At 46.4% G+C, this 26,218-nt stretch overlaps 1 protein-coding gene across 1 annotated transcript in view; it reads left to right on the top strand.

Moving 5' to 3' along the window:
* Positions 1-26,218, top strand: part of LOC144178937 (nephrin-like) — a 404,800-nt gene that overhangs the window by 362,099 nt on the left and 16,483 nt on the right. Inside the window, exons 5-9 of the mRNA XM_077707093.1 lie at positions 383-679; positions 866-1,156; positions 1,438-1,832; positions 2,738-3,050; positions 24,819-24,846. Coding sequence (XP_077563219.1) covers positions 383-679; positions 866-1,156; positions 1,438-1,832; positions 2,738-3,050; positions 24,819-24,846 — 1,324 coding nt within the window. The remainder of the gene's footprint in view (positions 1-382; positions 680-865; positions 1,157-1,437; positions 1,833-2,737; positions 3,051-24,818; positions 24,847-26,218) is intronic.

Raw genomic sequence — 26,218 nt, 5'->3', positions numbered from 1 at the left:
CACATTGTTTGGCTGGTATTCAATTAACCCGTTCAGCGTACTCGAAGCGCATTCGAGAAGCTGTTGGTCTCGGACGTTGCACGGCCAAAGTATAATGACTGTAAGTTTTGCAATCCGCGTTCCGAGTGCCTTTTTTTGGCCGATTTCTCCCATAGCAAAAAAGCATACCAATAACCTGCAACAAGTTCATGATCACCTGACCTATGCAGTTCCTTTCGAGTGAACAGCCATACGGGATATTTCGGGAAATCACGCCTTATAATACCAGTTTATGGTAAAATGCCATGAATTTATCCTTTTAACACTCTTCCCAAGAGATGGAACCTTCACCAGTGTACTTGTCTCTGTTTAAAGGTGGCTTCTGTTCTTCTGCACATTACAGTCCGCCCACTGGAGGTGAGCGTGGAGGCGGTGAGCCCGACATTGGAGGCCGGGGAGACCGGATGGCTGTCGTGCCGAGCCGTAGGCTCACGGCCGCGGTCGCGCATCACTTGGCTTCTGGGTGACCAAGCCCTGACAGGAGCACGTCAGAACGAGTCGCTGGATGGGAACGTGACGCTCTCGTGGCTCGCACTGCGCCCCACGGCGAGGCATCACGGGCAGCTCCTGCGCTGCCGAGCAGACAACGACCTCATACCTGGATCCGACATCTTCGCCGAGTTCCGACTCCAGGTGCTCTGTGAGTGTCCGATGCACTTGGATGTCTTTCGAATATTGGCTGACAGCGCATCGTGTAACATAATGCAACGTTTTAAAAAACTGCTCTCAATAAGACTATCCTTCACTGATTGAGCGAGGGTTAACTTGATACCATTGGTTGCCTTGACGTTTTTTTTACTGTTCTGTTTTCTTAACATCAATGCAGTCCCTCCGAAGCTGACACTGCGGTTGGCCTCCAGTCTTCGGCGCTCTCAGCTTCGCGAAGGTCAAGACGTTTACCTCGAGTGCGTGGTTGAGGCCAACCCGCCAGTTTCCGAAGTAACCTGGCGCTTCGCCGGTCGCGAGCTCTTTACCAACGCTCCCGGGGGCGTACTCGTCAACAACCGATCTCTGGTGCTTCAGAAGGTGCGGCTGGACGCCCGCGGGCCGTACAGCTGCGCCGCAGCGAATTCCCAAGGAGAAGCTGCCAGCAACACGCTCTTCCTTAACTTTCAGTGTGAGTTTCATGCGCGTGAATGCATTGTATGTCACTCACTCACTCACTCACTCACTCACTCACTCACTCACTCACTCACTCACTCACTCACTCACTCACTCACTCACTCACTCACTCACTCACTCACTCACTCACTCACTCACTCACTCACTCACTCACTCACTCACTCACTCACTCACTCACTCACTCACTCACTCACTCACTCACTCACTCACTCACTCACTCACTCACTCACTCACTCACTCACTCACTCACTCACTCACTCACTCACTCTTTTGCAGATGCCCCCGTGTGTCGCCGTGGCCAACTTCAAGTGTACGGAGCAGCTTCCAACCAGCCCGTCCGAGTAAACTGCGAGGTGGAGTCCGAGCCGGCTCCTTCCGCATTTCACTGGCGCCTGGACAATGAAACGCTGACCAACTTCAGTTCCTCCGGCCACTCGAGTCACGTGACGCTGGTGCCCCGCCGCTTTCCCCAAGACCTAGCTCAGCGGCTTCTGTGCTGGGCCTCGAACGAGATCGGCACTCAGCGCGAGCCGTGCGTTTTTGGATTGGTTCCTGCGCGAGACCCGGAGCCCCCGCGTAACTGCAGCCTCCAAAACCGCACGGCCAGCGCGTTCGCAGTCGAGTGCGAGCCGGGAGATGACGGCGGAATGCCCCCAGTCTACGTACTTCAGGTGAGAAGCGGAATGAACCCGCTGGGGCCGAAACAACTCAGCTTCTTTTCGTTTTTTGGCTACACACTCTAACGTGCTTACGCATCTGTCAAGCGAGGTCATTACTGCGGAACATTTCTTGCGACAAAATGACTATGGGTAATACTAAATGTGTCTGGACAATGAAAGTACTGAAAAGCCTCAATTCGTGTGCGAAGTCTCAAACAAGCGTAATACGTCGCTAGGGAAACACCCCCTATTGAAATTTTCTGCGTGTTGCGTCAAACCGATAACAATTTAGGTGCACGAGAGGGTGTTTGAAGAAATGAACAATGAACTTAGGACCGGTGCAATTTTTTCTGTTGGCTTCTCGACAGTTCTTTGTTCCCCTTCCGGAACCTTTGTTTCATTATCATGCACATTCCTTAAAAATTGCCGCTCAAAATAAAAGAACCAATCCAATTCTTTTATAACGTACGAAATTCTCACTTCATCGCTATTCGAAAACGAAAATGCGTGTTCGTAATGCCGAATATTAGCATGCCTGCTTAAGAACACAACAATGGCGAAAATGCTTAATAAAGAAAAAGAATGCAGTCAGCACAGTTTACAACGAACGGCCACATGGGACTTTTACAAGTGGAGTTCTCGCTCAATGTTTCATGCAGGGAGTGTAATTTCGTAGCTAAAAATGTGCGGAATAACTAAAAGGTCTGGCCACTCCATATGAGATATCATGCGGGCACTGTGCGAATTTTCGTTATTTTAACACAGTTTGTCCTTTACTAATGTAAAACCTAGCAGCGTTTCTTGTCTGGGAGCATCAAAGGAAAAAATAATTAAGAAGTAGTGAAGGAGTTTCTAATTCAGATTTGAGCAAATCTTCGGTGGCACATCTGACAGTTGAATCTTGCTCGACTACCCAGGTGCTGGACCAGTTCAACAGAAGCGTGCTGCACGTGAACGCCTCTGATAGGCCTTCGTGGACAGTGAGCGGACTGAGCAGCGGTGCACGACTCTCTCTCGTTCTGTACGCCGTGACCGCAAAGGGACGCAGTGCCCTCACCTTGCTACGAGCAAAGACGCTGGCCGGCTCCCAGTCCCTCACCGAGCCCGTGTGGCCGGGAAGCTTGAGCCCTGTTCTGGTCGCCCTTATCGCCTGCGCCGTTGGACTGGTGGCCGTCGCCTTCCTGGTCACTCTGCTATTACGCTACCGCAGTGCCAAGGAGCGACACAAGCGTCAGTATCCATTCTTACTTAAGTTAACTTGCATGTTTTAAGACTATGTATTCTTCGAAGGGGCAACCGTGGGAGAACAGGGAGTCGCCACTGTTGCAGTGTTCAGCTCCCGTAGGTGCTGAAGAGTAAAATCCTAGTTCACGTCCAGAGTCCTTTGTGAACAAATGACATCCTTCAGCAGCAAGGCTGACCGGAATCAGCGGTTAAATATGCCGAGTGGCTGTGTGGAATTGTAAAGAGTGTTGCTGCTAGAAAATGTTCGTGCAGTTATCAAGTCAGGGGCAACAACTTGGCGCGATTCAGGAAGTATTGATTCCAACCGAAACCTCAAGTACACGTAGATATGCTCAGAAAATTTGGAGACACTGCAAGTAGGGGAGTGTGCGGCTCGTGCGTTGGTCCGTACTTATATGTACACTACGATGTTTTGCATAGCTATTGTAACTTATTATAATATTTAACTACTGCTTGCACTACACTAACGCGTGCATAACCTGCTAAAACGTAAACATTGTTCTTGAACTACAGGGACTTGAATAATGATGGAACATCACCTTCATTTAAGAGAACGAAGTGTGTTCTTAAACACGTAGAGTCGGTTGATTGTTACACCGACCGCGAGGAATTCTCAGCAAAATCGCAGCAACCTGTAACAATAATTCGACAATGGCCGCAGCCTTTACACTATTACGGGTCTTTGTTCTGACCGTTTCTTCCCAATACTTTCAGGAGAACAGTTGCATTGCCATTGCGACTGCTTTCGTGGGTGGCCGGTTGCAGTGAACAATGCGGGGATAGAAAGCGCGAGTTGCTTATGCAATCCTTTCGCCCATTGACAATTCTTTAGGAGGCCGCTGCGTCACCTTCAGGGTGCGGTCGCAAAGTATTTCGAGCCAAAATTGACAGTTACAAAATCTACAGAACCATTCCTCAGGCATGCTAGCACACCGGCATGCTGGCATGCTACCCTGCTAATCGGGCACGATTATAAAGCGGGCGTGCTGTAAAGTGCGCACGTTTTTGCACCGTCTCCTAAAGCAAGGATTGACCAAGGAACAACAAGTAACAAGGATTGACCAAGGAACAAACATTGACCAAGGAACAACTGTAGTGACTTTAAATGTTGATCTTAAACTTTAATATACCATAATGTGGTCGATGCGAAATTCCCCATTTGGTTAGAGGAAAAAAACATCTATTTAAACTTGAAAATTAAAAGAAGAAGAACACTGAACAATCGCTTCATATGCTGAGGCATTTGTAGGCCCCCAGGAGTCTGAAGGTGTTCGTTACCGCTTTGCGCTTGCGTGGAATTTTTTTATACTGCTTGTTTTGTGGATGATATACCACGGGTAGTAATATTTCCGGTGACATTTCAGTACAAGCATTTCTTTTCGGCAGCAGAGCTAGCAGCAAAACTGCTCAGAATACTTGCTCTTGAGGGAAATAATATACCCACATTTAATGGCAACGGTCTGCGTTTTCCGAACCGAAAGTTGAGGCAGTCAAGATCCGTATCTATTCAGCTGATTTCATCAGAAAATTTTATTCTTCTTAAGTTTCCACAGCTATTGGGAGTAAAGCGTTAAATAACGCTCACATGAATGGCTCCAAAATTTGCTCCCTCTTCATTCGCGGCTTTCGCCTAGGATGTTCTATCAGTCTTGAGTATTACCAGAAATACCGGTACTCTCGTTTATGCAGTATCGTGATTTCTTTAGTCACGCGCCGTACGCTTTCACTAAAGTTCTAGTATTACGATCTTACGGACCAGAAAATAGTAAATTAAGTTTCTTGTGACGTGTGCGCTTCAACCATTTTCCGTGCTCACGTTTTGCGCTGAAATTCGTCATTTACGAGTTACCTGCATGCTAAGCACGCAAATCATCGCTGCGTAAGTTTTATCCCAGTCATTACATTTCGGTAACAGGCTTTTCCTCGTGAAATGTAGTTTGACGTTTTCAATTTGCTGAAATTTCGCAACTGCTTTTTGTAAGCATCCGGCTGCTTTGGATTGCGCCCCTACTTCGGCAAGGCTGGAACAGCGTTAGCCTGGCATTGATGTACGACGCGCAACCTCGTTCTCGGAATGAACTGCCTGCTCTTTGCGAGGGATAAACCAAAAAAATTCCTAAAACCAAATCATTCAACTCGTTCAATCGTCCTTGCTTCGTGTGCTCTTGAACCTATTCTTGCCTTTATTCCTTTACTTTGCTGCAGGGCCCCGGTGTGTTTCAAAATCGCTCTCCCCGTCGAGCCGAACCATCTTTCTTTTGCCGCTTCATAAGTCAGCGTTGTACGAAGAGAGGAACAGTCCCGAACAAATTGAAATACGGACGACTCATCCGACTGCTCCCGTGAGCGTCATTAAATTCTTTGACGGCACTCGTTTTGTTTATTTTTATTCATTTTCTCTCACCCGCTCCGTCAAGGCGGAAGTGTGAGTAGATTATGGCTGAAGCAAAAGAAGCCTCGATATGTAACGTGCAACGTCTTTGGGGCCTAGAAAAAGGAATTCCTAATAAACGAAATGGAACAAGCGCTAGACAATCTTTTGATGCTTTATCAGCCGATAAAGCATCAAAAGATTGTATAGCGCTTGTTCCATTTCGTTTATATGCTATAATATTATGTATTTATGTATATATATATATATATATATATATATATATATATATATATATATATATATATATATATATATATATATATATATATATATATATATATATATATATATATATATATAGTAAAGAGTCGGATACACAGAAAGAACCATAACAAAGAAATTTTTTGAATTTTTACTTACGTAGCGGCAGCGGGACTTGCCTTCATCAGAGTACAGCTACACGATTTGGCTGTCACAGACATTTGGAACACATTTCTTATATAGATTTGCAGAAAACTGTGAGAAGGATCGGAAGATGTTTCCAAAACGGAGAGGATGCATGCAGTCGGGCTAAACCTGTGTTACAACAACAACAGAAAAAAAAAGAGAGAAAGAGAGGGAGAGAGAGAGGAAGGGGTCGTAGTTACAAGGCCGTGGTCAAGGTTGCTCGAGGACAAGGCAACGTACCTGGCATGGACTGCAAGTGCGGAAGACTAGACAATCGCGTTTTCAAAAGGAAGGTAAAAGTATACAATAAGGTATTAAGTGGTTGGGAGACTGGTTCGGAGGGATCCATACAGGCATAAACGAAGAATGTGTTTTGGGTGTGCTCCCCTCGGATGGACAGAATACACACAGTTCACAAAAGAGCATTGCACAAGAGCTAGCAACAGAACAGGAGGGAGATGGAGGTGGTCAAGCTGCCAAGAGCAGCTTTTTCTTTCGCCCCCTCATGTACTACTTGGAACATGAAATAAAGATTATTATTATATTATTATTATTATTAAATAGGTAGGGTCCATATATAACAAAGGGCTAAACATTTCTAAGTCGTGGGGAGACGCCGCCTCCTTCCCAAGGACAAATCGCATTGTTAAGTCGGATTAGGGTAATAAAGCTGCTGTATTTGGGGAGTTTCTGCGAATTCTGATGGGAAACTCAAGGGTAGGGTTAATGAAGAATGTGGTAAAAATTATGAAGTGGCTAATTTTAATCGAGAGATAAGCACGTTATTTTTCCGGAACTTTCAATACTACCAAGAGTCGCTGATTCAAACTTATAAATGAGATAAGATTCCCGAACCTCGCGGTCATGGTGGGTTTTAAAAGCGGATTCTAAAATTGTTGCTTTAAGATGTTCAAATGCATGACCGGGACCGTTAACATGTCTTGACAGGGACAAATAAGGGCAAATTTTTGCATGAGAGCGGTGATTATTGAATCGTGTTCGGATTGCGCTGCTGAGCACGAGGTCGCGGGTTCGATTCCCGGCCGCGGCGGCCGCTTTTCTGATGGAGGCGAAAAGCAAAAACGCCCGTGTGTACGAGATTTCGGCGCACGATAAAGATCACCAGGTGGTCAAAATTAATCCGGAGCCCTCCACTACGGCGCGCCTCATCGCTTGCGTTGCGTCGGCGCGTTAAAACCCCACTATCAATCAATCGAATCGTGTTCGGAAGGGCGTTTCAGTTTGGCCGATATATTGCTGCCTACAAACAGTGCACTCTAGAAGGTATACGACATTAGCAGAGTCACAGTTCAAGTTACCCTTTATATTTACGTAGTAGTCTGAAGCCGTTCTGGTGGTACGCTGTGTGGTGGTCATGTGTGGGCATACGTTACATCGAGGTTTATTACAAGGCTTGCAACGAGTAGTTTCCGATCGGCTGATACGAGAGTTAGTAAGAAAGTCGCCTAAATTCTTATTACGCCGGTAGACAACGCGTAGTGGTTCGGGTTATATGCTTTTTAAGCGTTCACTTTGAATTTAAATATTGTGATGTTTTCTTACTACGGTTGACACTCTTGGAGCAGAGGCTGAGTGGGTTAGAACTAAGTTTGTTTGCGGGTTAACATTCGGGGCTTTTTTCTTACAGATTTCGTTACGGTCTAATTGGTTGGCTCGCACAATAGCGACGTGGGAACTTGTTCCGGGTATTTCTTATTCAGGGGGGCGGTCTTGAGTTCTCCACAGTTTGAGTCAAAGTCGGCTTGGTACGTGCAAAGTCTCCTAAAACGGTGGGCTTGGCTGTGTTGCTGTCTTACAGTGTCTTACATGGCTACTTTGGAAGTGCAAACACTGCTGCGTGTCTGTCGGTTTCCTAAACAGTTTAGTTTGAAGCCGACCTTGGGAAGTAGTAACGGTGACGTCCAGATAATTTACATTGTGTTCCGGATAGGAATGAGCAAGCGATATAGTAGGATGGGCTAGGTTAAATGCCTCAATGAAGGGGAGGAGCTCCGCGTCACCGTGCTGCCAGATCATGAATATGTCGTCAATATACCTTTTATAGTACAGTGGCTTTAAGTTTTGAGTGTCAAGAAAGTTTGATTCCAGGTCAGCCATAAAGATATTGGCGTAGTTGGGTCCGATTCCAGTTCCCATTGACGTTCCTTTTACTTGCACGTAATGAACACCGTCAAACTCAAATTGTTAAGTTCACGAATAAGCCTAAGGAAAGTTTGGAGAGTAGAAGAATCGATAGGTTTGTCGCACGATGATTACTCATACGCAAGGGATACAGCGGTGATGCCATCTTCATGGGGGATGTTAGTATACAGGGACGCAACATCGAGGGTGACTAGGAGGCAGTTATCAGGAATTTAAATTTTTGAGATGTCTGAGATAAAGTCATTGGTATCGTAATGAAGGAGGGAAAGCTGGGCGGAATGTCGCAAATGATTGATTGATTTGATTGATTGTAGGGTTTAACGCGCCGACGCAACGCAGGCGATGAGGCGCGCCGTAGTGGAGGGCTCCGGATTAATTTTGACCACCTGGGGATCTTTATCGTGCGCCGAAATCTCGTACACACGGGCGTTTTTGCTTTTCGCCTCCATCAGAAAAGCGGCCGCCGCGGCCGCGAATAGAACCCGCGACCTTGTGCTCAGCAGCGCAACGCCTTAGCCACTGAGATGTCGTAAATGAGATTATCGACATAGCGCGAGAGGTTTTCGGTAACAGTGCCAATGCCAGAAACAATGGGCTGCCCTGGGTTGTTCACCTTGTGAATTTTAGGCAGAAGATAGAATTTACCGGCTACTGGGCGCAAATGGATCAAATAACGAGCCGCGGTTTCATTTATTGTTTTATTTTTAACAAGTTCACCTACTTTATCTTTGACGATTTGCTTATAGTCTTGAGTGGGATCATTGGGTAGTGCTTTGTAGGACGTCGATACTGATAGTTGCTTATTGGCCTCGGTAACAGTCGGTTTTTTCAAGGATTACGATGGCGCCTTTCTTATCGGCAATTATGTCGGGACAGCTTGCGAGTTCCTCTAGGGCTTTCTTTTCGTTGACAGTCATGTTATGGCGGAAAGAAATCTGTGTTTGGTATGCTTTTCGTACATCGGGTTGGACAGCTTTGATGTACATGTCGAGGCAACTATCACGCTGTGTGGGAGGGGTCCAGTGCTTATAGCTAGGTAAGGGGCTGCAGGCTTCTTCCGTCGCAGGGTGATCGTAGAAGTATTATCGTAGCGTCATGTTTCTGGCGAAGTTATCTAAGTCCTTAAAAAGTTGAAATTCTTCAAAACCACCAGTGGCCGGGCAAAACTTTAGGCCCTTTGACCATACGTTCATCTGAACTGGGGAGGGGGTTATACTTGAAAGGTTCATTACATTCCCGGTAAGATTTTCTTCTGTGACGACATACGAGGGAAAATTGTTAGTACTGGTGTTTAACAGAGCTTGTTGGGGTGCAGTAGTCGAAGCATTTATTAGAGTAGTAGGGACATCATCGGTTGTATTGTCAGAATGCGGGAAGTTATTAGTGCTGGAACTCGTTGGATTCTTAGGCGTGTGGCCAGTGTTAGAAATCTCATCTCGGTAAAATTTGGGGGCTTTTCTTCGGGATATGGCGGATGCCTTCTTGGATTCGTAGCTGCCTAAAAGGTTCAACTCTCTTTTGCTTAGTTCCTGACTGAGTAGTTCCTCTTTCTTTCGGAGGGAATGCGCCGTAGTTTCATAGTGATTGAGGATTATTTCAGTTAATTGAAAATAGGCCTTATCGAGTACCTGTTTCCACGTTTTTATGTTGAACGGAGAAAGTTCCGTAGTAGCAGGCGTTATTCTGATTCTGAGACCCCTGGGAGCCACCGCGGTGGTGAAATACTGTGCAAGAGCGGAAACGTGCAATTCGGAACGTTTGTGCTTTTCAGTGATTTTTCTAAACTTAAAAAACTGTCTTGAATTGTCTAGTCTTCCGCACTTGCAGCCTATGCCAGGTACGTTGCCCCGTCCTGGAGCAACCTTGACCGCGGCCTTGTACATACGACCCCTTCCTCTTTCTCTCCCTCTTACATTTCTCTTTTGATGTTGTTGTTGTTGTAACGCAGGCTTAGCCCGACTGCATGCATCCTCTCCGTTTTCGAAACATCTTCCGATCCTTCTCACAGTTTTCTGCAAATCTATATAAGAAATGTGTTCCAAATGTCTGTGACAGTAAAATCGTGTAACTGTACTCTGATGAAGGCAAGTCCCGTTGCCGCTACCTAAGTAAACATTCTTTCTTATTGTTCTTGTTGTGTAGCCGACTCTTTACTTATCCTATTTCTGCGCGCTTTGTGAGTTTTATCTTTCTCTCTCGCTCTCTCTCTCTATCTATCTATCTATCTATCTATCTATTATATATATATATATATATATATATATATATATATATATATATATAAGCGCTTCGAGGCAGAGTAGGCGCAGGGGCAGCCTTGCTGCTCTCCTTGCGCGCTGTATCCACTTGCCACAAAGCGCTGTCCTGCAGCGTTGGTCAAGGTTGGAAATGCTGCCTGGTGCTGTATATAACGCCGCCGGATACCACGGGAGGCTATAATAGATAGGTTCAACCATGCTAGGTGAGCCTCCAGGGACACAAACAGCATTTCCTCACCAAACAAGGATTTAGAGACCCTAGTTGAGTACGTTCGCTAAAACCTCCCAATGATTATACAATCACATTATCGCCCTTCAGGCACCCGATAGGGGAGGCTGAAGATCCTTGGGAGAGGCCTTCGTCCAGCAGTGGAGATAACCAGTTTAAGATTATATCATCATCTTCAGCCTATCTACGCCCACTGCAGGGCAAAGGCATCTCCCATTATTCTCCAATTACCTCGGTCCTGTGCCAACAGAGACCAATTTATCCCCGCAAACTTCTTGATCTCATCTGCCCATCTAACTTTCTGCCGCCCCCTACAATGCTTGCCTCCTCTAGGGATCCACTAAGTTACCCTTAATGACCAGCGGTTATCTTGCCTTCGCATTACATGCCCTGCCCATGTCCATTTCTTTTTCTTAATCTCTACTAACATGTCCTTAACACGCGTTTGTTCCCTGACCCACTCCGCTATCTTCTTGTCCCTTAATGTTACACCTATCATTATCCGCTCCATTGCACGCTGAGTAGTTCTCAATTTAAGTTGAACCCTCTTAGTGAGCCTCCAGGTTTCTGCCCCGTAGGTGAGTACCGGTAAGATGCAGCGTTCATACACTTTCTACTTCAGCGACAATGGTAGGCTGCTATTCATTATCTGAGAATGTCTGCCATATGCACCCCACCCCATTCTGATCCTTCTAATTATCTCTGCCTCATGGTTGGGATCTGGGGTCACAAGTTGGCCTAAGTAGATATATTCGCTTACCACTTCCACTGCCTCGCCACCTATCTCAAACCGCTGTGCTGTCCCCAGGTTATTGATCATTACTTTAGTTTTCTGCATATTAATTTTCAGGCCCACGGTTCTACTATGTTCGTTCAGTGCGGAAAGCATGCTTTACAATTCGTCCCCCGAGTTACCTAGCAAGGCAACGTCATCAGCAGATCTGAGGTTACTGAGGTATTCGCCATTAACCCTTGCTCCCACCTGTTCCCAATCCAACGCTATGAATACTTCTTGTAAGCTTGCTGTGAATAACATTGGAGAAATTGTGTCTCCTTGTCTGACACCCTTCATTATATGTATTTTACTGCTCTCCTTATGGAGGATGATGGTAGCTGTGGACCCATTGTAGATATCCTCTAGTATTCTTACATAATGCTCATCTGCCCCCTGGTTCCGTAATCCCTGAATGACTGCTAGGGGTTCGACCGAGTCAAATGCTTTCTCATAATCTATGAAGGCTATAGATAGGGGTTTAGTATACTCAGCGCACTTCTCTATCACCTGATTGATGGTGTAAATATGGTCCATTCTTGAATAACCTTTACGGAACCCTGCTTGTTCTTTAGGTTGACTGAAATCTAAGGTTGCAGAAATTCTGTTGGCGATTACCTTGGTAAGTGCCTTGTAGACGACTGACAGTAAGCTGATCGGCCTGTAATTTTTCAATTGCTTCATGTCGCCTTTCTTATGGATTAGGATGATGTTCGCGTTCTTCGAATATTCCGGTACACTTGCGGTCATTAGGCATTGTGTATACAGGTTCGCCAGTTTTTCAAGTACAATTTCTCCGCCATCCTTCAAGAGGTCTGCTGTTATCTGATCCTCACCAGGTGCTTTGCCCCCTTTCATTTCTTTCAAAGCCTTCCTTACTTCTTCGGTCGTTACTGATGGGATGTCTATCTCTTCTGAACTACTGTCTCGTTCGGCATTATCCTGGATGTCCCGGCTACTGTACAGGTCCCTATAGAACTCCTCGGCCACTGTGACTATTTTATCCCTATTTGTGATGACATTGCCTTGCTTATCTTTAAGTGCATACATCTGATTTTCCCCTCGCCAAGACGCCTCTTCACTGCTTTCAGGCTACCTCCGTTCTTTGCAGCGTATTTGATCCTCTCCATATTATACTTCCGTATGTCAGCTGTCTTACGCTCATTGATTAGCTTCGAAAGCTCCGCTAGTTATATTCTGTCAGCTGCGGTAGAGATTGTCATAGTTTGCCGTTTCCTAATTAGATCTTTCGTCTCCTGTGAACGTTTAATAGTATCCTGTCTATCCATAGTGCCCCCAACTTCTACTGCACACTCCGTGATAATGAGTGTAAGGTTGTCGCTGGGTTCCTGTGTCGTAAGCTCGGCTTCATCGTTAAGAGCTGAATATCGGTTTTGCAGCACGATCCTGAATTCTTCTGCTTTACGTCTTACTATTAGCTCATTTATCGGCTTCTTTTGTACTAGCTTGCTGCGGTCCCTCCTCAAATCTAGCCTAATTCGATATCTTACCATACGGTGGTCACTACACCTTACCCTTCCTAGCACTTCCACATCCTGCACGACGCCAGGGTTATCGCATAATATAAAGTCCATTTCAATTTTATGCTCCCCATTCGGGCTCCTCCAGGTCCACTTCCGACTCTCCCGTTTACACACACACACATATATATATATATATATATATATATATATATATATATATATATATATATATATATATATATATATATATATATATATATATATATATATATATATATATATTCTTTTCGACTAAAAAAATTCTTCATCTCTTTCTATAACCCACCAAAACCTCCCCTTTGCTTTCCGAGGTTTTCTTGACTGCCAACCCTTATTTTCTGTCTTATTTCACGGAGCCCCTCATTTCCTATATATATATATATATATATATATATATATATATATATATATATATTGTAGCGGCCAGCCACAGTGCCCGAGGCAGCAGCGTGACGCAGGCACACGGGCGCGCTCACCCGCCGGAGTGCTCGCGCACCCCTGGCATCAGTAGATAGATAGATAGAGACCCCACGGCTTTCGGAATAAACCAGCCTTGCTACGTGGTCTGGTCGTCTCTGTTTCAACGCCTCCGTGGCATGCGCTCTACAGTTGGTGACCCGGACGTGATATCCCACCCAGCGAAGTTGTAGAGCCATGTCCAACAACGACCCGGACCAGCGAGCTCCGCAAGCAGTCGGCAACGAGATCGCCGCCCTGACTATCCACTTGCCGCCGTATTGGGAACACAACCCGGCCATCTGGTTCCTCAAGGCCGTGTCACAGTTCGCGCTGTCTGGCATCGCCTCCCAAGAACGCAAGTTTCACTACGTCATCAGATCTCAACCCGCGCGTCATCAGATCTCAAGCAGACGACGCGGAGCTACTGCGTTTTCGCACATTTCTAACTGCGCTTTAGCTCGAAGACGTGACACTCGACGGACAGCAGATCGTTTGAGCCTTGTCGACCGGAAGGCCACGACCATTCGTACCCAAAACCTGCCGTCGCGAGCTCTTCGACGCCCTGCACAACATGGCCCATCCTGGGATTCGTGCCACGCAGAAACTCATCGCGGCTCATTTTGTCTGGCCTCGAATGAACGCTTATGTTTGCGACTAGGTCCGCGCTTGTGCACAATGCCAACGCGCAAAGGTTCACCGGTACCCAGTTCCGCCGGCGAAGACCTTCCTACAACCTGATCAGCGCTTCGCCGTCGTGCACATCGACCTCGTCGCTCCCTTGTCCCCTTGCCAAGGCTAGCGCTACCTACTGACTTGTGTGGACCGATTCACACGCTGGCCTAAAGCCACACCGCTACCCGACATCTCCGCGCCCACGGTAGCGTCACAATTCGTGTCGACGTGGGTAGCGAGCTTCGGATTCCCATCATCCATCGTCACCGACCGCGGACGGCAGTTCAAGGCTGCTTTGTTCGCCGAGCTCCTTCACCTCCTCGGCACGTCTCGTTTCCGCACGGCAGCGTACCGGCTACAAAGAAATGGACTCGTCGAGCGCTTTCACCGCCAACTTAAGGCCGCGCTCACAGCACACGACTGCCAAACACAGCGGGTACAGCGCATGGCCCTCACACTTCTGGGCGTATGCACCGCCTTCAAAACTGACCTTACGTGTTCTTCGGCTTAAGTCGTTTTTGGAACCCAGCTTCGACTACCAGCCGAGCTGTTCGAGGTACCGTCTCAAGCGTCTTCCGCCGCGGACTACGTGAAATCGGTGAGATCGATCCTCGCTGACCTTCGACCGCAGCCTACACGGGAACGAAAACCCAGAGGACCTTATGTGCTCCCGGACCTTGAACATGCAACCCATCTGTTTGTGCGGTACGGACCCGTGCGCCGCCCATTGCAACCACACTACGTTGGCCCTTTCCCTGTGGTAGAGCGACACTCGTCAACATATGTGATCGACATCAATGGCTCTCACGACAACATAGCCCTAGAGCGCCTGAAGCCGGCATACGTCACCGCCGCCGACATCAACCCTACGAGTCTTCCCACTGTGGCTTCACACCACTGTGACCATCATGTACGTTGGGCTCATCAGACCGTCACACCAGCTCCTCTCTTGGGGGGGGGGGGGAGCCCTGTAGCGGCAAGCCACAGTGCCAACGGCAGCAGCGTGACGCAGGCCCACGGGCGCGCTCACCCGCCGGAGGGCTCGCGCGCCCCTGGCATTAGTAGATAGAGACCCCAGGGCGTTCGGAATAAACCAGCCTTGCTACGTGGTCTAGTCGTCTCTGTTTTACCGCCTCCGTGGCATGCGCTCTACAATATATATATATATATATATATATATATATACATAAAATTCCTGCGGCAGGTGCACATGTTGCAACTCAAGGTGCGCCTGAGTAAGTAGGCCCTGCGCGTTTCGTGGAGGTGGCCCTCACAGTAAGAAAAATTGTATTTTGCTTTACTTGTCGCTGTCAGTGCTTTTTTTCTGCCAGGGGAGCACGTCTGCATGTCTTAGTGCAGGTAGCTATATTACGTTGGCTGAAAGTATGAGGCATATTTAAGCGCACGTTATTACAGGGCGCATACAGCGGCGTCTTGTACTGGCGGAGCATCAGCGAAACATCCTCCCACTGAAGAGCAGGCGATATGAGTTATTGCGTGCGACACGAACGAAGGAGAAAGCAAACACATTAGCTAAACTACCCGCCACGTGGTTCACGACACCGCAAGTGGCGAGTGCGTCGGCGGGCTTGCCAAAGAGAAGAATAACAGAAGGAATGCCGTAACTTAATAAAAACGGGATTTTCGTTGCCTTCCACGCAGAACTATTCATGCACCCAGGATCCGAGTCTCTCGGGGCTTAATGTTGAGGAGTCTGGTTGCTCTAATTTTTTCTTTACCCAAATGTGTGCGTTCGATAAAAAAAAATCGTGGTTTGGCTTAGTTGTAGATAAGAGAAAAACGTTGTGGAGGCGCATGCTCAGTAAAATGACGCGCCTATTTTCAATGCAGGAAAATTTTTGGTAACGACTTAAGTGTCATAAAAAAGCGGACTTGGTAATTGCGGTCCGTGCGAAAACGGGTCGTCTGGCTGTTTGTGCAATCAAGCACCATTATATATATAATAGCGATAGTACCCGGCGATACCCGTGTGGGCCAATATACCTATAGGTATTACATAAATTGGGTTATTCTTTGCCTGTACTAATTACTTCACCGTGGAGTTTAACACAACTGGGGATTTGAGCCTGCTGTCAATACATGGGGCTCCTACCAGAAGCGGGTTGGTATAAGAAACGGCTGAAATCCGTGTTTTATTAAGGCTATCTTCAAACAAATGTTAGTAAATGGGCAGGCCTAATCAACTATATCTGTCACAGATTTAAAACAAATAGCGTGGGCTCCTTCAGGAAGAGCGGGTTACTGGAAAAGCTACGGGCTCTCCCAGCAATTGAAAGTGCGCCAGCGAAGCCAACGTAGAAAAGTTTAAGTTGATAGAACCTCCACTGTATTCATCGTGTGAGGTACGAGAGGGGAGGGAAGGGCGTAAGGGGAGTGGAAAAACGAGAGGTAGTGAATATTTAAAAAGAATGCTCAATCTTAAATTGCACACTATACTGTTTTTCTATTGAAAACGTTTACGCTGCGCCTCGTCAAACGTGTTATAAGTCGTGATATCAGTGGCTTCAATGTTCAACCACGTTTACATCGCGACTTGGCAGCAATTTTAAAAGACCGTAGTGTTTGCTGGACTACCTAACCGCAGAATAGCACAAGAATTCTATTGCTTCCAAAAATGCGTTACATCGGTTTTTAAGGTAGAAAGCGAAGAAAAAGACGACGCATTGAAACGAATCTTGAAAGAGTCCCGCGCTCTTTCAGACTATGGCGCACCAGCGTTCCAAGCCCCAAAATTGAATTGAATTGCAAAAGAAAACCCCATCACCGTTATTTCGAGAGGAGAGGAAAAGAACATGACAGGTGTTAGGGCGTAGACGAGAGGTCGTTAAGGTATGAGGCCTAGTGGTGGGGCAAGCTTTTTAAAAATAGATAAACCACGCAGATTTTTGGTTTATATCATAAAGCGCACTTTTTTAGGCCCATGGGAGCCTTGTAAACTATGTCCTATTTTAGTATATACATATATTTTTATTTGAAAATTGTATTAAATGTGGCTCTCACTCCAACACTCATGACTCTAATTTAACTCCATGAAAACACACAATTTTTGGTAGTGGTATAGGGAAGGCTTTGGTCTGTGCAATGAACCAAACGTAATAAGATCAGACAAATCTTCGAAGCATAGTGATGAAACACCCAAAAAACTGAACGTTTTAATCGGGCGTGCTTTGGTGTAAAAGGTGGCCATATCAAAACTTTTGGTTCGATTTGATTCCTCGAGGTTCATTGCACACCAAATAATGTGACAAAAATGTGTGCCAAATTTCAATAAAAATTATGTATTACGAAAAAGTTATGACTGTTCGCATGTGGAGAAATAGTCAAAAAGTAATGTCTGAGAAAATCAACAAAAAGATTTATAGCAAGTGCCGCGTTTACATAGCATGATCAGGAGTGCGAACATTTCCCACATTTGTAGCTGCTTCCTTCTTGGGTCTTTATCGTGTCTGATTTTGCTCGTGTGGCACTTCGCTTTTTTTCTAACTTGCTTTGCAGTGTCAGTGATCTGACTGGATGCCTTCGCGATGCACGGCAGATCATTCGTTTCTGGTATTTGGTTTTTCGTTTTGCATGTCCTCGTGTTTAAACTTCCCCATACTTTGCCTGACAGTAAGTAAAAAAGTAAGCGACTAAGAGTAAGAGCATTCACAGATCAATCCAAACTGCCTTTGTCGCGCACACGAAGGCTCCAGAATGTAAACACGCGCGAAACATCGCGCATCTGCCTTCCGAGAAGTTTGATTTTAATTGAGAAACAAAGTGTTAAAAACACTATCAGAGCATTATTACATTTTTCTACGTGTTACGATTGTAAATAACAAGCTAAAAACTCCAAACCAGGGCATCTTTGTGTTGCACACAAAACATTCAGTTTCAGTTTCGGTTTCGTAAACGGCTAGTGGGCTTACATTTTTTATGTATCTTTTGAAAGAAACTATATAGGAAAAAACTTTTTTTTCAGCAAAATGATGTCCGAAAAATTCCACATCTAACAAAGGATAAAACAAAAAAAAGTGACATTTTGAAAAAGAAAGTGATTTTTACTAGGCCTCACACCTAAAAAAGTGACAAGGACGGCTGCAGCCTCATTTTTCGTTTACATATTCAGTGAAGCAAGCGGCTGTTTTAGAATTCCAGTAAAACGAAAAAGCTACATTGAGCTTATCCTCCAGAATAGGAATGTACCGCCTAAAGGTCAAGACTGCAGGTCCAGCATTCCGTGCTGGGTAGTGATATCACATTTTAACCATTTTTTCACCTCCTAGGGGTGCAATTTCAAAAAATCGCCCTGCCTTCCGCGCTGCCTTTTTATGCGCTTGTTATGAGGAAAGCTGGAGATTTGTTCGTGGGCGTTGGGGCGCTTAACGCTGGAAAAGAAAATTTCAATATATGAACAATCCAGCAGCATACTGAGGAATCCGTAAAACCACGAAATTTACCATACATCGCACTTAGTCCGATTTCTGGTTGGTTAGGCAGAACCTCGAAAAGCAGTTTTTAGACATTCAAAAGCTTTGCCATAGCCGTGAAAACGAGTTCGACACAGGAACGGACCTGCGACACAAGCAGAGAGTTCATAAAAAAATATTTGAGCCACTTTCACTCTGTCAGGGATGAAATTTTAAAATATCCAGTCATACCAATTATTCACATCATAATAGGAATTTACTCCCAAATTTTGAAACCTCTAAAGCCAGCAGTTTGGCCAGGAGTTAGTATTGCCTATTATCCTTTTCCGTCCGTTAAATTAGTTCTTAAAAAATTCATCGCACCCTTTTAGTGGCTTCTTAGGTGGAAATCCTTATAATTGTGTTGTGTGTTTGCATCAGTAACATTAATTCCAAAAACCTACTCTGTATCAGACGACCGAAGATATACTGGGGAGTCTGCAAAAACGTGCAATTTATTTGGAAACACCGGTGAATCTAAGAAATTAACACTTATTGCTATAGCTTAGTAGAGAGGTAGAGAGAGAGAGAGAGCGAGAGCGATACAAACATTTATTGTAGTAAGGAGCAGGAGGATATTCTCAGGGCCTCTATCCTATGAAAGGCATCGTTAGCTCCAAGATTCTTTCGTACTGGCTGGCCGTCTGGGCCCGTTCCACAAGTCGGCGTTGGTCCGAGAGCGCGGAGCTGGTCAGCTGCTCCAACCACTGCTCATAGGTAATACGGGATATGGGGTTAAAGTAGGGGTCTATTGACACTGCCATACCACATGGCATTGGGTGCCAGCAACAGGGCAGAAGTTGTAGGTGGCAGGATTTTGGGTGCGGTACATAGCGTTTAGTAGGGTGTTATGATGATATAAATTGGTTTGTAGGCACCGGAAAGTGGTTCCTTCGTGGCGGGCAGGTTGTGGATGAGGTGATAAGAAGCGCCGGCGGTCGTTTTTGTAGTGCGCTAAGATTTCGGTGCGTGTCTGGAGTGGTGCTGGCTTTGAGGTGGATCGCCCGTTGTGTTTTTCTTCTGGGGTAATGGCCCGGTGAGTAAGGGCACAGACTGCGGCGCGTGCCGCCTCATTCCCATCGAGCGACTACTGGTGGCCTGGTGAACAGATGATACGAAGTTTTGGTAATCGTCTAGCTTGTCTAAAAAGGTACAGTGCGGGTTGAGAGATGCGGTCAATTAGAAAGTTCCTGCAGGCGGTTTGAGAGTGGGTGATGATAGTAATGAATTCCTCGCCCGTTCTGGCTGCAAGAGTGATGACAACTTCCTCGGAGTGTCGTGGGAAGTGGTGAGAATGGTCGCCGCTGCCAGTAATGTGTGTGTTAACCACAAGGGCTGCATGTGCTTACTGAGGGGGAAGGAGGGGGCAGGAGGCGTAGGGTGATGCATCTGTGTGCCGAGTGCATTATAAGTGGTGATGGTTTTAGAAGCGACTGCATCTCATTCACTCGCCTTGTCCCTGCATCCGGCTTCGGCGTTGTTGTCGGCGTCCGCCCCTCCCCCATTCTCCTCGCCGCGTGAGCTGCGCTCTCCGCCGCTCAGCCCCCTCCTCTCCCATAAAGCGGGATTCACACGACGGAGAAACCCTCTCACGGAGGCGGACAGATATGTGACGTCAACAGCACGTGACCGGATTATCCCGCCTGGCGGCGCATCCACACGTGCGGAGCTAGGCGGAGTGAGTAGCAGACGACAGCGCCGAGGAACAGGTTCCATTCTCCGCCGAGGGCCGCCGCCGTCGAGCGAAAACATGCGGAGGCATTTTCTTTCGCGGAGCCACCGCGGGCTATCCCCACCGAGGGGCGGAGCCTAAAACCGGTCACGTGAGCGGGTCCCGCGGGCCAAAAAGAGAGGGTTTCTCCGTCGTGTGAATCCCGCTTAACGAACACTCTCGCGAGGGGAATTGGATTGGATTCGAATGCATTGGCTTGGCTTGGATTGCCTTCAATTGGATTGGATTGGATTGGATTGAATTTGGATTGGATTGGGTTAAAGTGGATTGTGTTGGATTGTGTTGCCTCATAGCCTCGGCAGACGCACTGGCGCCGGCGCGTCCCCTCACCGTTATGCGCGCTATCAAACGCGGTGCCTGCTCCGCTCCGCTCCATCGTTCCAGCGCCGTTCCACCGCTGTCCAACGCTGCAACGTGAACCCCCTATGCGTCGCATCTACACAGGGGTTCCCGGGAGGGGAGGTGGGAGTTTTTTTTTAAATAAAAGAGCTCGTGCTGTGTGTCGTTGTCTCTTTTAAACCGGATTTCAGGGTAGGGTAGCTATGCGGATGTGGTGTCGAATGTTTAATGGGATTCAAATCTTCTCATCTTGTCGTAATGGGACGTTGTAGTGCAGGTGAAGAAGTGTTGCTCTTCCCGTGGGCGTGAGGTTGAGTCCTTGTATCTGAGATGTGTTTGTTTGGCCACTTGTATTTCTTCCCAAGTGTTGTGAATCCCTAGTTGCAAAAGCCTCTTGGTTGCCGGTCTGTTTGGTAGGCCCATAGCGGTTTTGTAAACCTGGAGTATGGTTTCGTCGAGTTGCCGTATTTCTTGTGTTGTGAGGGCCAAGCATGGTGTGCCGTACACTATCTTGTTGATGGGAACGGCGTGAACCAAGAGTAAAGTGTGCCCTGAAGTCCGTACCGTAGATTGGAGACGCAGTAGATGATGCGCACGAGTTGGTTGAGTGTGCAGTGTAAGTAGACCTGGGCTTGTAAGCCGGATTCATGTTTAGATATTATGAGGCCTAGCATTCGAAGTTGGGTATGTTCGGGAGAGGGTGAATATTTGTATACTGGTCTGGTCCTAATATACCGCACGCAGTCTTGTGGAAAATTCTCTTGCTGAGCGTAAGTAAGCAGAACTTTTCGGGGGTGCACTCCAGTCCTCTGAATTGCATATATCGCTTGGTGGTGTCGATTGCCATTTTAAGTGGTTCGTCTTGATCTCCAATGTAGCCAGTGGGTGTCCATAGCCTGAGGTGGTCCGCTTAGAACGCATGTCGGAGATGCGCAATATATTGGAGCAGTGGTGGAATGTCCTTCACGGTAAGAGCAAGACCTAAATAACGGAGCCTTAAGGCGTTCTTTGAGAATGACTGGAAAAGTGTCAGATCGGAGATGGCCGATGCACACCGTGGCGGTTGGGTTGGTAAGAAATGTCGCAATGTGGCTGTTAAGTCTGTGCTCGCAGTTGATAGTAACGAGCCCCTGTAGGATGGCTGGGTGCGTGACATTATGGAATGTCCCTTTATATCGAACTCAACAATAAAATATTTGTGCTATTTAGTGTTTCCGTATAATGTCTTCTTTTAGCTCTAGCAGGGTGTGTTTGGTAGAGAGATGGGACGGATAATTGTACATGGTGGTTGGAACGCACTTGTTTCCCTTTATGTAAGGGGCGAGAGGACTGTGAACCATATGCCCATATACCGATATGCCCATGCACGACGTGAGAGAAGGGGGAAAGTATTGAGTGTGAGGGGTTTATTAGGCTTGAGGATTGGTGTTATACGCATGTTTCCACAGTGGCCGGAGAGTGTTGTTCATCCAGTGTTCATTCAGGTATGTGAGTAGATTTTGTGCGGTGGTGGGGTCCAGATTGCGCAGAAGTTCGTTAGAATATTGTCCTGTCCAGAAGTGGTGTTTCTTTTCAGGCCGTCTATTGTGGCGTTAATATTCTGTATGGCGAAAGGGGTATCCGGGTTCGGTTAACCGGTGTACTGGGGTAGCAGCTGTGACTGTGTCAGGGACTGAGCCTCGAATCAGTTCTGGGGCTCTTGCAAAGGGTCTTGGTCTCTTCCAGGCTGGATATGTATTAATCTATCAGGCTTGTGCGCAGTCGAGGCTTTTTATTCTTTGTATCCCATAGGCGCACGGGAGTAGGTTCCAGGTTCTTCAAGCGTCATGATTGTGGAATTGGCTCCAGTTTTGTCAAGCATTTTCGTCTGCTTCAGCTGTGAGCAGGGCTATACGAGTGCGTAGTTTTGGGTAGTCTTTTGTCTTTTCCACCCCTTGAGAATGCCGTATCTGACGTCCCGTAAGTGTTTTAGGTGATTGTCAATGGCTGGTTTGTCTTCGGTGAGAGGAAGTTCTTTTGTGTGATTGGCGAATGTCGTGATAAGTTGAGTGGACGCTTTTCGAATCTGTTTTGTTGACTGAGTAGGTGATCCTTCGTGAAGGACTTCCAATGAGTATGTCCGGCTGTCCCTATTCTTTGCCTGTGTTTTGTGGCGAGGTATTCGTAGTTATATAATGTGATTGTCGCTGACTAGTGTTTCGTTGAGGGGGGTGCATTACTGATTCTTGATGTTACAAGGTATGGTTAGGGCGGGTGAATTATCGCGGGAGACGCTACGGCCAGTACGCGTGGGTGTGTCTAGGTAGTTACACAAATGAATACGATGCTGTTGGATTGCTTCATGAAGTTGGTTGCCTTATCGATCGTTGCAAAGGTAGCCCCACATCATGCGATGACATTAGGCTGCCCTAGTATTGTTAGTTTAAGGCCGTTGGTGCGCAGTTTTACTTCTCTGAGGAATCTGTCAATTTCTGACAGGAGGACAGCGCGTGGTCTACAGAGTAAGTATTTAGTCGATTTGGCTTGATTGCGTCTTTTTCGGGGGTAACCTCCACGTAGGTGTAGTTGATGCTGGCGGGGAGGTTGTGTTGATGGGTCATTTGTTCGGTGCGGACGAGGATGGCCATGCGAGCAAAGGTGTCTGTGGTGCATATTGTATAATCCCAGATGGTTACGTTGGTGGTGTCTGTTTTTTCGTAAGGTGACGATATCAGGTGGGTGTTGTTGAATGAAATTAGGGAGTGGTGATTTGTTGCCATGATATGAGTGACAATTTTATTGCCATACGGGGAAGGTGGGTGGGGTCGAGGCTCTGGATGAAGAGGAAGAAAGCTGCCCATCATCTTTGACTGGTACTTTTTTCTTTCTGGGATGTCGTGGGCGAGAGCCTTGTTTGGTTTTCTGTCTCTTTTTCGTCTCTGCAATTTCCGGTGCGGCAACGCGCTTTTTCCTCTGTGTAATTTTTTAAACAGCAATGCGAATGTTGGCAACTTGAATTTTCGTGTTCAGTTCTGAAGCAAGTTCATACACAGAAACCAAAAAAAAAATCCAGTTCTGAAACGAGTTCATGTCTCATCGTTTGAGGTCCTCAATCATGGGTGAAACAACAGAAGTTATGGTAGTGCTTTCAGATGTAGGATCAGTTGGTATGGTTTCTTGAGGCAGTTGTGTCGACGGCTGTATTTTTGCACGGAGCTCACCTATTTACTGTTCGAGAAGCGCGAAGTTCTTAGTATTTTCGCTGAGTTTCTCGCAGAGTTCTGCGTTTTCCTGTTCGACTACCATATTGTGCACCAGTGGGAGGGGTGGGTGGGTCTCGGTACGTGCAGAAAGGGGTGAGAATTCATAGGCAGCAGTGAGTCATAAAGCGGCGACTGCCGACCAGGTGACGCGGGGGGAGACTGGGCGAGAGGTTGTGCAGTCCTTGGCGCTTGTCGCTGCTGGTGGTTCAAAGAATAGCGTGTTCTTTTGTGCGAGGTGAGACCTCGTACTAGGACACCAATACGAGGCGGTGGTGGTAGTAGCTTCTTGCGGCAATCTCGGATTGTTGTTGGGTGGTCATCCCAGTTTGTTGGCACGTCGGCAACCACTCGTTGTCGGCGGCAGGATACTTCACGCGACGCTACGCATGGATTGTTGTGTCAGGGTACGGACTGACATCTTCACGGGGACCGAGCAACATTGAATGGTTTTCCGGGAAGGCCGGCATCGCGTGAGAATAATGCGCTCGTTATAGGAGAAGAGGACATGCAGGCCTTTGAAGGTGATGACTGCGGAACTTGAACCTTCTGTCACGTAGGCGCTGATGATGTGTGGCCCATCGTAGCAATAATGGTGTGTAGTTGATCTCGCGTGGTCCCTTGGTCGATGCCGTGAATTACTCCGCGAACTATTCACGGGATGCTTTTTAGATGTGCCACCACTTCGTACAGCCGCGAAACAACCCGCGGTTACAAATAAAACAAATCCGACAAGACCTGACACACCTCAAGCAACCACTTGCAAAATCCTGGACAATTAAGCAACAATTTATCTCGCACACGGCGCCCGTTCCCCGACTCCCGAAGACTGACTATAAAGTCATATTTCGCCCACGTTTGGGATAGATTATTAGATTACGCGAAATATTCTACTCTTAGCTGCACTCGTTCCGCGACAAAGTACTCTCATTTTCAGTGGCTTCTAGGGCTGCAGCGGAAATTTCATTTAAAAATCTATGCACTGTTTCGCACGTAATGAGAGAGGGAATAAATCGAATATCCGCACCGCAAGAATTGATCAGTGTTTTATTATGAATTTTGTTTTTCTTTGTTTAGCGGAACCGGTCAAGGGGGACGATGAACTGTAAGTACCTTTTTCACATTCTTCATCATTGTTAAGGCGCTCCTTACGAATATTAACTTGATTAGAAATGTGTAATGATGATAACATCGTTTACGTTATTTCTTAACCCTGCTACAACTTGCAAAAAGACAGGATCATTCAACTTTACTTCGCGTCTGCAATTGCTGTGAAAGTGGTAGCTTTTCTCCAGCACAGAGCAGCATTGCCTTATTTGCTCCTCGCAGCAGAGCCGCCATCCGTTTATGCTTTGCTTTTGTGGCTTTTCCAGTGGCTATCCAAAGGCGTTTATTGGTGCAAGTGAAACAAAGCCGACCAATACCCGATGCACCGTTGTAATGACCTAGTTCGAGCGCTAGAAGAACGCCAAGACCCAGACAGGGAGAAAAATTTCTTGTGCAAGATTCTGAGCTATCTCATGAACATAGATCAGTAATTTTTGACTGAGCAACATTGACACCTCCTATTTTAAGTACTGCATGTGTTTGTTGAATAAGTTATGAAAGCATTTAGGATTTAGAATAAAAAAATTTTAAGAAGTGTGACAGGGTCCCTTAATGAAGAGCAGAGTTTAGGTACAAAGGGAATGCGAGTTCAGGTTATCAGCAGACATTTAGTGAGGAGTTCGCAATAGATTTGAAGTGAGCAACTTTGACCAAATGGGCAACATTTTATAAATTGCATGCAGACGCAGCTTCACATTTCACACAAAAATACGTTACCGGCGAAACAAAAAAGAATCAAAACTCTCTTGACCACTCCTGCGAAACCTTCCTATATGGAAGCATGTCGAGATGCATGAATCTTTTGCACGTGAATGAGATGTGAATTATGAAAAATAGGAAGAGGAAAAAAAACAGCGGGTGGCGAGATTCCTAGATCTTAAAGAATCGACACTGATAACAAAGACACTTGGGTCTTTACTCTGCAGTGTAGTTGTATACAGTCGATTGCATGAAGGAACTTGAATTCTGAGATAATCCATTTGATGTGTGCGTTCTAATATTTCTGTGAATCGTCGCATTGTTTCTAACGTTGGGACCAGCAGTTAAAAAATCTGACATAAGGATGAACAAAAGTGAGAAAAACAGAATTGGACAACCAGGCCTTCGTTCTTTTCCAATAATAATACCTCATGTTTGCTGCAATGAATTATTGTCGTTATGAACTGGAAACGCACACAAAAAAAGAACTATAAAAATTGCCATTTCGGTGTATGGCTGGTTTACGATTTCGAGAATAATTCTTTCTTCTCCTGATCTACTACGGTACTGAACATAGTCGAAAGAAATTTAGGCAGTGTTTTGTACATACAAAATCCAGAGGGAAGCACAATTCTAACGGTGCTTATATGTTCTAAGCCCAGTGAAAGGCA

The sequence above is a fragment of the Haemaphysalis longicornis genome, unplaced genomic scaffold, assembly GCF_048455015.1.
Source record: "Haemaphysalis longicornis isolate Haplotype H1 unplaced genomic scaffold, Haemaphysalis longicornis Haplotype H1 scaffold_4, whole genome shotgun sequence".
Taxonomy (NCBI): Eukaryota; Metazoa; Arthropoda; class Arachnida; order Ixodida; family Ixodidae; genus Haemaphysalis; species Haemaphysalis longicornis.
The sequence above is the reverse complement of the archived record's forward strand: the minus strand, read 5'-3'. Positions and strand labels throughout refer to the sequence as shown.